This window comes from Stegodyphus dumicola, chromosome 7, assembly GCF_044657685.1.
Source record: "Stegodyphus dumicola isolate Sdum_Otavi_A_Nest chromosome 7, ASM4465768v1".
Taxonomy (NCBI): Eukaryota; Metazoa; Arthropoda; class Arachnida; order Araneae; family Eresidae; genus Stegodyphus; species Stegodyphus dumicola.
Window position 1 is genome coordinate 135281354 of NC_140774.1, and position 15262 is coordinate 135296615.

At 30.8% G+C, this 15262-nt stretch overlaps 1 protein-coding gene across 2 annotated transcripts in view; it reads right to left on the reverse strand.

Moving 5' to 3' along the window:
- LOC118179338 (uncharacterized) overlaps window positions 1–15262 on the reverse strand; it is a 90823-nt gene that overhangs the window by 40960 nt on the left and 34601 nt on the right. For both annotated transcript variants that reach the window (XM_085820834.1, XM_085820835.1), the window contains 2 exons: window positions 12758–12873; window positions 10293–10363 (listed from right to left, as the gene is read on the reverse strand). In XM_085820834.1, the coding sequence (XP_085676960.1) occupies window positions 10293–10363; window positions 12758–12873 (187 nt within the window). The remainder of the gene's footprint in view (window positions 1–10292; window positions 10364–12757; window positions 12874–15262) is intronic.

Below are 15262 nucleotides of genomic sequence, written 5' to 3' on the forward strand. Positions count from 1 at the left end.
TTAATGTTAAATGCATGTGCTCTAGTATTTTTACTTTTCTGGCGTAGCTTTCTCTTAAAATTCATCCCATGCTGCATTGCACAGGAAATAAAACAATTTTAATTACAATTCTATTGAAAATAGCCAACTAAATACAAAATAAGTAATAATATCAATAAAGGAATTAACATGATAATAACATACCGTGTGAAGTATCTTAACTTGAAACAAAAAATTTGCCAACAGTAGCCATTTATTTAAAATACTGACATTAACGAAACATTTTCAATATACGACGTCACATGCGATTGAGTGCTTTCTTCAATGTCAGAATATGACCTGATACAATAATAATATATTTAATGCTTGGCAGTAAGTATTATTTTCTTTCATATTTTGTAAAACTTACAAAGTTTTTACTAGCAAACTCTACTCTCTCTTTAAAAGCGAGCAGTGGCAACACTTTTTGAAATAAACCAGATTTTTATCTCCAGCATGCGAGACTTGCCATTTGGAAAAATGAGGATAAAAATTAGCATTTTCAGAGTTTTTAATTAATACTTCAGCTAATTACAGTCGTGCAAAGATAAGAATGGTTTCAATGGCTTCTCACAAACTTTTGGAATTCGGGGGTACATCTTTCAAAACTCAACTCAAACTGTTTCAAACTGTTTCGGAGGAGATGATGCCACAAAGACAGATGTACACTGCACAAAAAAAAAGGGGGGGGACAGTTCTATATCTCCAGTTCTACTGGGCCGATTTACAAAATTCAAATTGCATTTTTCTTGTCTCGAAAGTGCAACTTAGGATATATATTAGATTTATATAGTATAGCACTATTCTAACATAGGTATTTTGACACGAAATCGGACATTTTCTGAAATAAGATATATTTTTTTACATATTTCGATTCTACGACTCAAATTATTCCTAAATATTAAATTTTGTAAAATTTGTTGTGAAATTTAAGGAGAAATTCAAAAATAATAAATTGCACTTTTTTTCAGTTTTTGCCAAGAATAGTTCACTTGGCGAACTTCTTAATATATGGCAACCTATTTTCCTTTCCCTTTTCACATTGTTCGTGAGAGGAAAAAAGGGCACATTGTTCTTTCTTTCAAATGATGTTCTTTATATTATATATTTGTTATTATTTTAAATATTTTTTTCTTTTTAGAGTTTCATTTTAATTGTTTATGTTGCATGGTTTCTTTCTTAAAAATTTCTATTTACTCATTCAAACTGCATACTTTAAATAAAAGGTGCATAGTTTATTATTTTTTTTTCAAATAGTTTTCTTTATACTATACTTTTTAGTCCTAGTTATTATTTTACGTAATTTTTGAATTTTTAGACTTTTTATTTTAATTTTATGTGTTGCATTGTCTGTTCAGACAATTGTTTTAAAATTTTCTATTTATTCACTTGAACTGTGCATTTTAAATATATTTATTAATATAAAGTTTCCAGAATTTGATTTTTTTATTTGAATTGCCTTTTTTTTGGAAGAATACTTTGTGACCCAGACTACGATGTGTTTGAAAACTGCATATATTAAAGGAAAATACAGTTAACATGCCTTTCAATGTTCCGTTCAGAAAAGAGATATAAATAAGAGAGATATATATTTGACAATGACGTGGATGCATTGCTTTAAATAGTTTTATCATTGCGCCCATTGCTTTACACAATTTTATCATCCTATATTTAATTTCTTAAAATGTTATTCATATTTTAGACAAATATTTTATTTTGAAATTGCAAGAATCAAATATCATACAAGGTTAAAAAATTAAATTAAAAAAAATACTAAATTTTATGCAAACATTTATTTTTCTTCTTAATGGCCTTTTTTTTTAAGGCATTGTGCAAGTATATTAAAAAGCACCCAAATTTTCGAAACATCTTGGTGTTTCTGACAATAATTTTAAATAAATTTATCGCTTTCAATTTCAAAAGGGCCCTCAAATGTCAGAGTGGTAAAGTTGCTGAATACTGGTAGTTCGCTTCACGGTTTGAATCCCGGCGAACGGGATGGTTGCATGGGCGTTTTTGTGGTTTCTCTCATGTGTAACAAGCTGATTTCACTTAGAAAGTTCTTCACGAAGGCATCCTTTCTTTGAAGCAGATAACCTGGCTTAATAATCCAAATCAATCCATTTCATCAGTATTTGGTCAGAGCCTTTACAGGCTTTAGAGTCTTTACAGGCTAAGCATTTTGAAGGCATGAGATGAAAGGAAAGACTGGTTTCATTAAGAGGGAAAAGGTCTTTAGCTGATATTCATATATGTCACTGGATAAATTCCAGAATCTTTAAATAATTCGACTGAGAAATCATAGGATGCTCCATTTATGATACAATATGATATTCTATGAAGTAATTTAAATTTATACAACCATATCGTCGAAAATCAGTTGCTCTTCACTTTAATCTGCAATGATATCGTTTTTGTCTTTTCCGTTAGCACAAACTCAGTTGCTGTTATTTGCTGGTGTATACGTCCACGTGTTTTCTTTTAAACACCTACAGGGTTTGGACAAAAATATGGAAACACCTTTAAAAAAACATGTTTCTTTGCTTAATATGGTGTAGGAAACTCGTTGGCATCCAAAACAGCTTGCAGTCTTCTCGGAATGAATAAATATAATTCCTGTATGTTTGCCAAGGGAATATTATACCATTCTTCCTGGAAAACGGTGGCAAGTTCAGATAACGACGTTGGCGGTGGATAACGAGAACGCACTTTCCGTTCCAATGTAGACCACAAAGGTTCGATAATATTCAGGTCTGGTGACTGTGGTGGCCAGGGGAGATGGAACAACTCATCCTCGTGCTCAGAACACCAGTCCTGGACAATGTGAGCTGTGTGAACAGGGGCTTTGTCGTCCTGGAAGACACCATCACCATCGGGGAACAAAGTTTGTACCATGGGATGAACTTGATAGGCCAAAATGTTCACATAAGTCTTGGCAGTCATGTGCCCTGACACAGTTATCATGGGGCTAGCAGAGAATCACGATATGGCTGCCCAAACCATAACAGAAACCCCGCCATGTTTCACTCTTGGCAACAAGCAGTCTGTATTAACAAAATGAATTAATCTTAACAAATTTAACTAATCTTTTAATTAACAAAATTAATTACACTTAACCAAAGTCCATTAACTTAATTATCTATTAAAAAAGTTTTCTTTTTATTTCTAAGAAGGTATTTCTGGTAAGCTTAGCATAGTTAATTATTATTCCCTCAATTACCTAAAAAAATAAATTATTTAACTTAACAGGGTTGAACAAAACTAAGAAGTGTAATAGTGTATTATGACTTTTTGAATAAATGAGGAACGTTGTTGCAGTCACACAGGATTAATATCAACTGGTTACCAGGATATCCTTCATGTAGAACCTACGGTTCAGGCAGGTGACGAACAGGAACTTGGCATCAGAGACGGACCCATATATAAGAGGATGTAGAAATGTTCGATGACTAAAGCACTCAAAGATGGGGTATGAGAAGCTAACACCAAGACATCACCCAGAAGAACTCGTGCCGAGATACGACGAACGGAGCCAAAAGTTCTCAGGAACACATCTTTCGGGAAGGCAGGTCATGCAACCATCAGGAGAAAAACTTAATTTTTTTTCCCATTAATCATTGAGTGGCTGGCAAAGTCGATGAGGTGACTGATACGAAACACTGATACGTGACTGAACTTTGCTGGATACGAAAACTGAATCCGATGATACATTTTTAACAAATCAAACAGATGCTGGCTAGGAAAGAAAACATTGAATATGAATTAGAATATCATTTTGAAGAAATTACTGCAGTTTGGCAACATAGCAAGATCTTGGGCCAAGGCCACGAGAATCTGCATCTTCATCATTCATATTGTGAACCTCAGTGAACAGAGGCCAATCAAAAAAAAAAAAAAAAAAAAAAAAAAAAAAAAAAAAAAAAACCTCTTCCAAAAGTGGAAGTCACTTACAGGAGCGAGGGTCAAGAAGAACGAACTCCCACGAAAACAACCCCTTTTAGATATGAGAGGACAGCCATCTTGGCTAAACCCCCGCCCAAAAAGGTGAAAAAACCAGTTGCTGAAAACTCCCACCTTAAGCCACGCAAAATTTCTACTTTTTCTGCAACGTTGAACTAAAGGCGAAACTCAATTCTCGCCAAATAAGCGCCAAGCAAAGGCCACACCTAAACACCTGCACTTGTAAAAATATGGCAACCATAAACCTCCCTCACAGGAAGTAGCTTTATCCAAGTCCAAAAACACAATATTTTGTCACTGAAAGTGAATTCCTCCCCCATTGTAATACTTAGGAAGTTTTCATTAATTAAATGGCTATAACTTAAAATTGGTTAAAGCTAGGATTATGAAAGTAGTCTCAAATTAAAGTGCTAATTTTTCTGCATCTATTGATATTAAATTCTAAGGGTTTAACTTAAGTCATGAAAATCCTAGTTTATTACGTGAAAATTTACCAAGATCCATTGTGTGAGTAATCACGAATACAAGCAAGGATGAATGACGCTAGCTAAAAAATTTTCGTGCTAGTTCAGATAAATAATTGACCAAACAATACCAATAATTAATTGAACAAATACGTGTTGTAAAGCATAAAATTTAGAATAATTAATACATTAAATTTTGATAGCTGTAATTAGATTAATTACATTAATTTGCTACACAACACTACTTAAAACATTCTTTCTAAGATGATTAACATAAAAATTTATATTTATATATATATTTTTCAAAGCTGGGACAAGACCCAAACTGTCAAAGTTCGGTTTGCTTAAAACAATTGTGAAAATAAACATCAAACAAACGTTTTCAGTTTTAGACAATTCAATTTTAATGCAGCTAAAAAAGATCAGATGATCAGCATGGCGAAGTTAAAAATTTACTCTTACAAATATTTTTTTTAAAAAAAAAGGAGGAAAGAAATTCTAAAAAAATAATAAAAATTTGAATAATATCTGTAATTTTAATAAAGTAGCTTTTCATATAGTATTAATAAATATTTATTACGCATCGTTGAGAGAAAAAATATCATATAATTAATTCTCCATAAAAATGTATTTGAAATTTAGGTTTATAATAGCTGTGGCAATTCACTGTAACAAAATTCATAAACCACATTTGGGGTTATTATCGCTAAAAAAAAAGATGCCAAATTTCATACCACGCAAATATGTAAATTCGTATATGTCTTACAAAATTTTGAATAAAAACGTCTAATTTTTTGCAAGTATGCTTAGAAATACACCTACTTTAAGATTATGGTAAAAATTTTATAGATTATAATTCAAAATTTTTTTCGAAAAATTTATAAAAACTATTTTAAAATACAAATTTAAAAAATAAATCATAAAAAAATGGGTCAATTTTATTTGGAATGAACTTAAATTTTGAAATGTGAAAGGAAAAATCAAAAAAGTTTAATTAAAAATGAGATATTAATAAATATATAACAAATTCAATTAACATTGAGAAGTTTGAGAGCTAATTTTGTAAAAACTACTAGTGCGATTTTTACAAAACTTGGTAGTTTGCCATAATTTGAGTCATAGAGCCGAAATACGGAAAAAAAATGACATGTTATTTCGAAAAAAGTCCGATTTTGTGTCAAAATACCTATGTTAGAATGATGCTATATATAAATCTAATATATACCCTAAGTCGCGCTTTCGAGACATGAAAAACGCAACTTGAATTTTGTTTATCGGCCCAGTAGAACAGGAGAAACAGAACTGTCCTTCCCACCCACCCCCGCAGTTTACATAGATTTGAATAGTAAAGATCAGAGTTTCTGAAACTGTGGGTCGCCAAAAATTTTAGCAATTTTGATATTTCTTTTACTTATTATAATAATTTTACAATAATCAAATATTTTTACACACTGTACCTGAAAATAGATAAAGATAAGACAATACAGACAAAGAAAAAAACAAAAGCATTTCGAAGCATTCATTTTATAATATAAATGTTCATTTCACGTAACGCTGTCATTTCATCTGTTTTTGTCATTTAAAATTTTCACACTGTTCTATGTCTTAAAATTAGAAATTAAAGTTAATGATCTAAAACTGCAATAATTACAGTACAAGTGGAAAAAAACTGACAGTTTCGCTCATGGTGTGTCGGATTTACGGAATGCTAATGAGGTCCCACAAAAAAGTTTTGTAAATATTATGAGGTCCTGGGGTCATGAAAAAAAAAAAATCTTAGTGATAAAAAGGGGTCGTGACTAAAAAAAGTTTAAGAAGCCCTTGTATAGATCACTTACTTGAGCTTAAATGAATTTTTTCTTGCAATTTACAAACTTACTTTAACAGAGAGTAAACTGCTGAATATACACCTCAGCCTGTATATTATGAATCAATATTAAATTCATATAAAATAGATGTACTGCTGACCATTAAACAACATTAGGGCATTAAAATGTCAGCTTCTCTGCATCTGAAAATCTTGCTAACATTCAACTCTTAAATCTGATCTACTAACAGCTTACTGTTGAAATAATAATCAATTATATTTATTTTGCATTCCATACAATAAAATAAGCTAAAAAAAAGGTTATGGGAAAACCAAAAATTCGAGAAAGTATGTTATTATAGAATAAAGTCCATGATCTGGACTCATTGGGACTTAGGCGATTCAAAATTTGGGATTTTTCTGGATATTTTACATCATCAGTTTAAATCTAGTCAGATTACATGCAGAAATTATAAAATTAGAAATTGAAAAAATAGTGGTTTATAAAATAATAAAGCATTTATGACCTAAAGGGATTGCAAAACAAGAGCTCACAGTTTATTTGTTTGCTTTATTAAACATTTCTTTCAATGTAAGTTTTTAAGCTGCTTCTTTTTTTTTTTTTTTTTTGTGTGTGTGTGTGTATGTGTTAATACTCTCTCTTAGAATCTATAGACAGACCTGACTTCTTATCCAGTAACAAAATTACATTGATTAAGTCCTGTACCTGCTGTGTCAAGAACTTCCATTAAATTGTCAATCAAAATTTTTTTTGTTTTCTACAACTTTCTTTGCTATCGGTAGCGATATTTTCTGGATTTAAAACCACACTACAGATTTCATTAGCTATTAGTTGATTGATAATTGTGGCATTGTCACTGCAATGAAAAACTTCTGCTCTATCATCTTCATTTATTACCACTTTTGCACATTTCTTCACAAATTCCATAATTGAGAATATTGCTTTTTGTTTGCAAAATCTGAAAACCTTTAGATTCATCATAAGGCTACTATCATATACATATCATGCATACATCATACATCATCTATCATCATAAGACTTAACTAGTGTGTCCTATGCACTATTGAGAAAGTACCCTGAGATTGACAAATAAAGAAATGTTGTTCCACTAAATCTTAGCTTGCTTCTGTCTCACTGACGAAGTTAGGCCCAAATTATATCGTTATATCTTGCACTTAATCCTATTTCCCACATAGGTTTAACTGAATCCCAGAAAATTCCCACATATACTTAACCCCTTGAGGACCAGAGTGCGGAGAACAAAGTGCAGTCACTGGACCGGACACAAACTTTCCTTGGTTTTAGTGCACACAACACATCTTTTCCTATCTTTATTACTTTTTTCGTCAACATAAATTTTTTGAAAATCTCTTCCAGTTAGACAGAAAGGTGGAGTACCCAATGATTTTGGACAACCTTTTAAGTTTTTAAATAAGGTCTCTTAGTCACGGCTAACAGAACTAAATACAACCCCAACACATGTCCCAAAACTTCTTCAAAAGACACACAGAAATATTTCATAATCAAACCCTGTGTTACATCAGGTTTATATTAGAAACTTTTCTAAATCGAAAAACAGTGTCCGCCATGATGATCGGAAAGTGATCAAGGAAAGACCCCCCCCCCATTGGCGGGATATCCGTTACTGATCATGTCAATATATACATTATATATAAAGTAAATACATAATGACTGGGTCATTATATATAATGATCATTCAAGGCATTATATATAATGACCTATTAAATCGAGTAAGAAAAACAAAAACACTGGCTCTTTCCTCAGAAATGCGAGCAAGTAAGACATATTATGCGTCGAGAAAGCTGATGGTCTTTCCCCTTCCATAATAATGTTGTAATGTTACGTTTTAATTAACCAAGAAAGCTTATGTTAAATTTCAAAATAAATGGAAAAAAGGACTACTGGTCTTGAGTCTTTCCATCAGGGATGTTTGGCGAGATTACACCTGCTATAGTCAGCTGAATGCACTTTTCTAACAAAAAAAGCAAATAACATAAACGAAAGCAAGGAGCTGGATGCACTTACCCACACATTCTAATAACGAAAAAAGCAAAGAACAAAAGAAAAAAAGAGAGAGAGACCGGGGGGGGGGAAGAAATTCCTAACAAAATAAACAAAAACACCTGTGCTCCTTTAATTCACAGACGCACTTATAAAGAGCCATGATTCTCAATTTGTTTATACCAATAAATCTATCAAAACTAGAAGCATAAAACAGAAACTAATTCCAGTACATGAAGGTCAAATGCCATATGAAACATGTGAAAACAGTTACCTTTTAGCTCCATCTACTGGCTTTTAAAAATTCAAATAAATCGTTCCGTTTTAAAGTTACATATACATGACGCTGGGCTGGAAGGAGTAGAATCACTGTGTCACGTATACGGGACGCTAGGCTGATAGGGATGGAAACATCGCGTGGCGTATACGGGTATACGGGACGCTGGTCCTGTTAAGGCTTATCCAGGATTGGTATAGTCTCTGTGAATCCTAAATTCTGCTACTAAGCACCTCCTGAAATTCTAAAGATTTTACTAGTCTTTAATTTTTTTACTCTGTGCTTTTCTAAATTCTAAAAATTGTACCTTCCCTAATTTCTGCCTCAATTAATTTGGCACTGGTCCTGGGCTTATCTAAAGTACAAATCAGTTAGTCTTGATTCAAACAGTACTAAATGTAATATTTTGACCTATGAGTATCATTTACAAAATTTATTTTTTGCATATGGAAAAAAACTTCTCTTAAAATTCTCCTGATCAACACACTCAGTTAAAGTCTGCAATCACACCAAGCATAATGTCAGTATAAAAGGTTATCATGGTCTTTGGTACTTAGTTACTAATATTTAAAGAAAGAATTGTTTAAAAATCATTGCATGAGTCATTTCTCAGGCTGACATGTGTTGATAGCCGTACGGTGATGAAAGCAAAATATAATAAATAATGATTTCCCAGACTAATGTCAAGAATATAAATTATCCAGTAGATATATAATCAATGATGTTTTAATTTAGAATATTCTGGCTTGAGATGTAAATAAATAAAATAAAATAAAATAAAAAAAAGGCAGCTACCAACAGTATTATTGATCATGCAGATTTATGCTACTGAATGATTGTTCCTTCAACTGAGATATCGTATTTAGTGCCAGAGTGAAATTTAGAATCAAGATGCTCTACATGTTTTATTCTGAAAAAATATTAATTGTGCATATCTAAAGGATTTAAAAAAAAAAAAAAAAAAAAAAAAAAAGTTGGTGGTGGTCTGGATTTCAGATCATTCCCGATATTGGACGTGCAGATTGCAAACATTGTATTGTAACAGCATATTTTAGATGTTAGCACTCAAATTTTCCTCCCGATTGCAAAATAAATCATCTGTTTATAAGCACTTAATAGCAAAGTTTTACATTAAAGAGATTTATCTTTATACTATGTATTATGACTAACCAGTAATCCAGTTCACTATGCACTAACTCTTATTACTCAATGCAACTAAATTGCAGCCATAATAATGTCTTGTTTTTCTCTTATTCATGCAATTTGATGTTCAACAATATTTTGGTATGTTAGACCAATAAAATGAATGAAATGCAGTCTTGATGAAAATTTATCCAACAGAGGGGTTAACTTTACAGCTACTGTTGACACACCACATCCTGCCTATCTGCATCAAAGAATGCCATTTGAATTTTTCCCCCTAAAGTATTATTAAAAACCAGATAATTTTGCCAGCCCATCCCAAGATTTAATGCTATTATCATTTTTGTGCATCAAGTACAGCTGAAGGAAGAATGAGTCAAATTGCACTAAAGGACAGATATTTGCTGTATTTCAAAGCATCTAAACATTCAGCACTTGTAAGATAAGTAAAAAAAGGAATATTTTTCTTCGTGTTAACTATCATAGCCTATATTTTTGCGTTAGGTGATAGTACCTTAAAATACCGGTAGTTATTATGACTCATCAGTATGCATAGAAATATTCACATAAGATACATACCTTGTTAGACAATGATGTATAGAAAAGTCTTCATGTTCCAAAGAAGAATTGTTCATATCCACAGACAGAGTCTAAAAATAAAGAAAAATAATCCTAGGCATATATTTCCAAAGACTGAAATACAAACTAGTTAAGTCATTATAGTAATTTTTTTTAATATCTTAAAAAATTACAGAATGACATTATACAAACTTTTGCTTATACAAACAAACATGTGCTCTAAGAGCTACATTTATTCAGAGTCAAAAAACAAAATAAACAAATGGCTGTGCATGATGTTATCATGTTTTTGACAAAGACAGAAAAAGAAAACCTGTTCAGACAAGTTTAAACACTTATTTTCTTAGGACATTTCAGAAATCAGTGTTGTTGATCCATCCAATATACCAACTGTTTCTATGTCTCATAAAGCTGCTTCATTTTGAATGTTCCCTTTACTTGTCGATGAATCTGAATGACTTGTTGATCAGAGGGCGAGTCAGACATTGACTCAATCCCACACATGTAAAAGATTTGCTAGCCTTATGCTCTCATCCCATCTACAAGTTCATCAAAGAAACAATCTAAGGTACATAATGTATAATAAAGTAATTCTTTAATAATCTACAATTGTTTATTTGTAATGTACTGTATTTAAAACCCAAAATGTAGTATTTGTTTGATTTAGCATTTGTAGTTTTTTATTTGATGGTATTTATAACTCTTATCTAACAAATATTATTATAATAAACTTAATAATATTAGTAATATTTTACAAATTCATGATACAAAAGGTGTTGTTCATCCTGGAATGTAAATCCTTCACAAGGTGGGAAGGAATCTATATTTACAATTTATTCGCTAACTTGATCAGAAAATTATTAACACCATAAAAAAGAGAGAGAGGAAAGTGAATTTTTTTAATTGGTCATTAGTATAATTACAGCTAATTCAAAGCTTTACTGATAAAAATCACAGCTATGACAGATGAACTCATATATGAAACATTTTTTCCAATCAAATAATAAATATCAATAATAAACTTTAAGAACTAACTTGTATCAACTAAGAACTGTATTTGCATTACCTAATAAACTAAAAACTATTAGCTAAATATATAATGATATAATGCAATATTACATATCCATTTAAATAATTGCTTTCAATCACTTGCTATGAATTCCTGAGATTTATTGCCCTTCAGGTAATATAGGTAAATAGGTATGGACTGTAAAATAGATATACTAATGCCCACATACACAAAACTTAAAACTTTATTTTCTGCTTTCCATGCATTCAAGGGAAGTGCACATTTTGAAGGCATTCATTAAGACGATTCTTTCTGATCCTGAATTCATCATATGCTAATGCTGACAGATTCCTTTAAAGTAATGAATGGAATGTTTTGCTTTCCACTGAATGTAATTTATTGAGCATTCCAAACATTAGTTCAAATGGATTGGAAGGGATAGGGCTTACCAGTGGCAAAGTATACATCAAAGATGCTCTTATGGTGATGGTGAGATGAGATGAGTTATCATAAGTGATGAGCTACAGGTGCAGGATAATGACACAATGATGGGGAAGAACTAGTACAAAGAGGTTACTAATCTCCCATGTTAGCTTGTTCCACACCAATAGCACAGCATTTTTTTTTATCGATAATATGGCACTCTTCTCTAAGTGGAACATTAAAGAATATCTAGGAAAGGAAAGCTACTTATTAAACTGACTAGCAAACATGCTCTTGAATTCAATCCCCACTGACCATGTATGGGATATAATGAGGTGATAAACTGCAACTCACAATCTCTCTTCACGGAAAATAGAGAAAGCCTGATCCATGCTCTCAGACAGGTATGCTAACACATCTCCCAGAATTCCTAAATCTCTTATATACGCCTATGGTACTGAGGTTGTTGCATTACAATTCATGATCCCCATATTCCTTACAGAAAAGTTAAATTTCCAGGACATTTTATCCATCCTCCATTTACATCCAATTCCTATATATAACTTTATTGCAAAGGATACTATTATAGTTTTAATTTGTTATTTTCAATAGGCTTATTATCTTATATTCAGCATCGAGAAATAGCCTTTTATATTTATCTCCATCCATAAACAGTTTCCTATTACATGCAAAAATGTTGCCCCCCTTAAGTTTTTAACATATACATACCAAATATTTTAAATTTATACCAAAGAAGAACTAACATTTGCATATCAGTCTCTACAGTTTCAGTCATTCAAGAAAAATGCCATGCAAATGTAGCACTATATAATTATAAATGTCATGCATGCTATGAGAAATGTTTCTGAAGAGAAAAATATGCTACTTAGCGTACGGCAATTTTGATGTTGGCCAAATTCTAATTAGTATTAAAACCTACAGACTATTTATTAGGTTTTAATTCTATTAATTTTGCCTACTGTCCTATATTCATATGAAACTTGTAAGTAAAAATTGCTCATAAGATGCTTACATGTTCTAAGATTTGAAGACACTGATTTATTGTATGAGAAGTACCATTAATGAGACCATAATCTTCAGGCAAGGTATCAGAATTACTTGAGACTATTTCTTGTGTGCATTTTCCAGCTAAAAAAAATAAAAACAAATTTTAATATGAATTCAAATGAAAAAAAAAATTTTTTTTTGTTCATGTGACATTTTCAAATTCCAATTCATTGAAAATTAGTCAAAAAACAATAACAGCATAGGAGAAAAAGTTAACATATATTTACATCAAAACACCAAGTACATAATTTACAAGTTGCAATAAAACACATCACTTAGATTAGTTTTACGGCAACAAATCAATATGGAATATGTCTAACCCTTTAAATGGGTTAAGTGCTTTTACATGATTACAAAATTCATTTAAATTTTGCATTTATTACCATTTTTACCAAAACACTATCACCTGTTGCTTATACAGTGTTGAAATGACTGATGTAAAAAGGGAAGGTAGAGTAAGTGGTATAGGTGAACAATGCTCATAATTCTGAAATATTTTGCATCCACATACATTGTAAGTCTTATAATACTAAAATTTAGGTTTAGTTAAAAATTATTAACCATAATTTTATTAGATATAAATATTGTTTTAAATTAAAATTATTCATATTATATTTTCATTTATAAGATATGTATATTTTACACGAGATGCTAGTTACATGTTCTTGAAGGGGGATAATATGAAACTGCTTTTTGTTTTAAAGCACATGAAAAAAAAATTTCCATTTTCTAAATCTTTGAAGTACAATATTGCCCTTAATGTTACACATAACAGTTCAAAGATGGTGTCTCAATGTTTCTAAAAATGATGCTGCATTAATAAAATGAGGAACAATTTGAATATAAATTTCATATTTTATATCATAATTGCCATCATCATCTCCTTCAACCATCATTTTATGTTAGTCTCAACACTCCACAGTCAGCTGTTATGATCATCCAAATATAAAAATTTTGAAAAACAATTAAACAATGAGTTATGCTTCAGGTAAGAACACTTAGGCTTTAGAACAGAAGAGAATTGGGTGTCTCAAGTTCAAAAATGAGTAGCAGAATTTACTGAATTCATGAGTGACACTAAATAGCAAGAGCTAATGAACCAATGACTGAAAAAACTACAGTTAAGTTTCCCATATTATCCCTAAATACAGAAAATCTGTCATCAGCATAAATAAACCAATTTAGAAAATGCTATATTTTATTCCTAATAAACAGTTGTAAATATCAGCAAACAAAGAACTGAGATGACTCCCCATGACTAATCCTTCAATCTGTCACCAAAAATTATTTTCAAAACCAAATTGCATTAATATATCAAAAACAGTATGTTAAATTGGAAAAGAGAAATCCTTTTTTTATTTACTGAAAAATTAAGCAACTTTTTAATGTGCAGATGTTATTTACCAATAAAAACGAAACTCTAGAAATTAAATATTTAATTAATAGGTCATGTGAAGTATATAAATTTGGGATAATGAAGTGAAATGAAATATCGATTTTGTTAACAATTTATTAATTATGAAGACAAGTCAAGATCTTTTCAGTTACCAAAAAACTGAAACTTCCTTATATGGAATATTAAATTATATGCAATTTTCTTGCATTTCATTTAAACATATTGAATTAACAGTTAGTGAATTTTGAATTAAATCTTCTTCGTCAATAGCACATAAATCACAATAGAATAAATGAACTCTTTAAAGTTCACTATATTTATTTACCATAACTATGCTTTGGTGCTAGGTTCACTTAACAGCATTACATCGCATTCATTTTATAACTCAGAGTGCCCAAAAATTATATCACCTGAAGAATTACCATAAGTTCTATTCAAATACTACAATAAATCTAAAACGATGTATAAAAGAAATTAAACAAATAAAAAAGACATTTTACACAGATGATTCAGCGCTGCTTACCTAATGCACATGCGCTACTAATTAATTCAGTTCTCACTTTGCGGCAAAGCAAAAACACATAAAAATTCAAAATAGTTTCATTAAAAATTGAACGATATAGAAAAACATAAAACACCAAGTACAGTTAAAACAATTAAAAAAATCATTTTTACAATTAAAATTACACATTCTATGCAAAAACAAGCTAATAACTTAAATGATAATTCCAGAATGAATTAAACATAATTTAATTTGCAATAACAAAAGATGTCACTTTATTGTTGCGAAGCTTACTTTGCCTAGACTAGCAACAAATCCAGTATTCTGCTAAGTTTCAAATGTAAACAAACATGGCTGCCATGGTAAACAAAAATTAGGCTTAACCATACTTAAAAAACATTTAAATAGTTGATAAGCGTTACGGCCGAAAAATTCCATATAGAAGGCTGCCTTCTATACTCATTACAAATGAAAATTTCTGCTAGTATTTGATTTCAGTTTGGATGTATATTGGAAGAAAAGGAATCAAGGTACAAAATGAGAGATTCATTCTTTAATTAAAATCAAGAAAA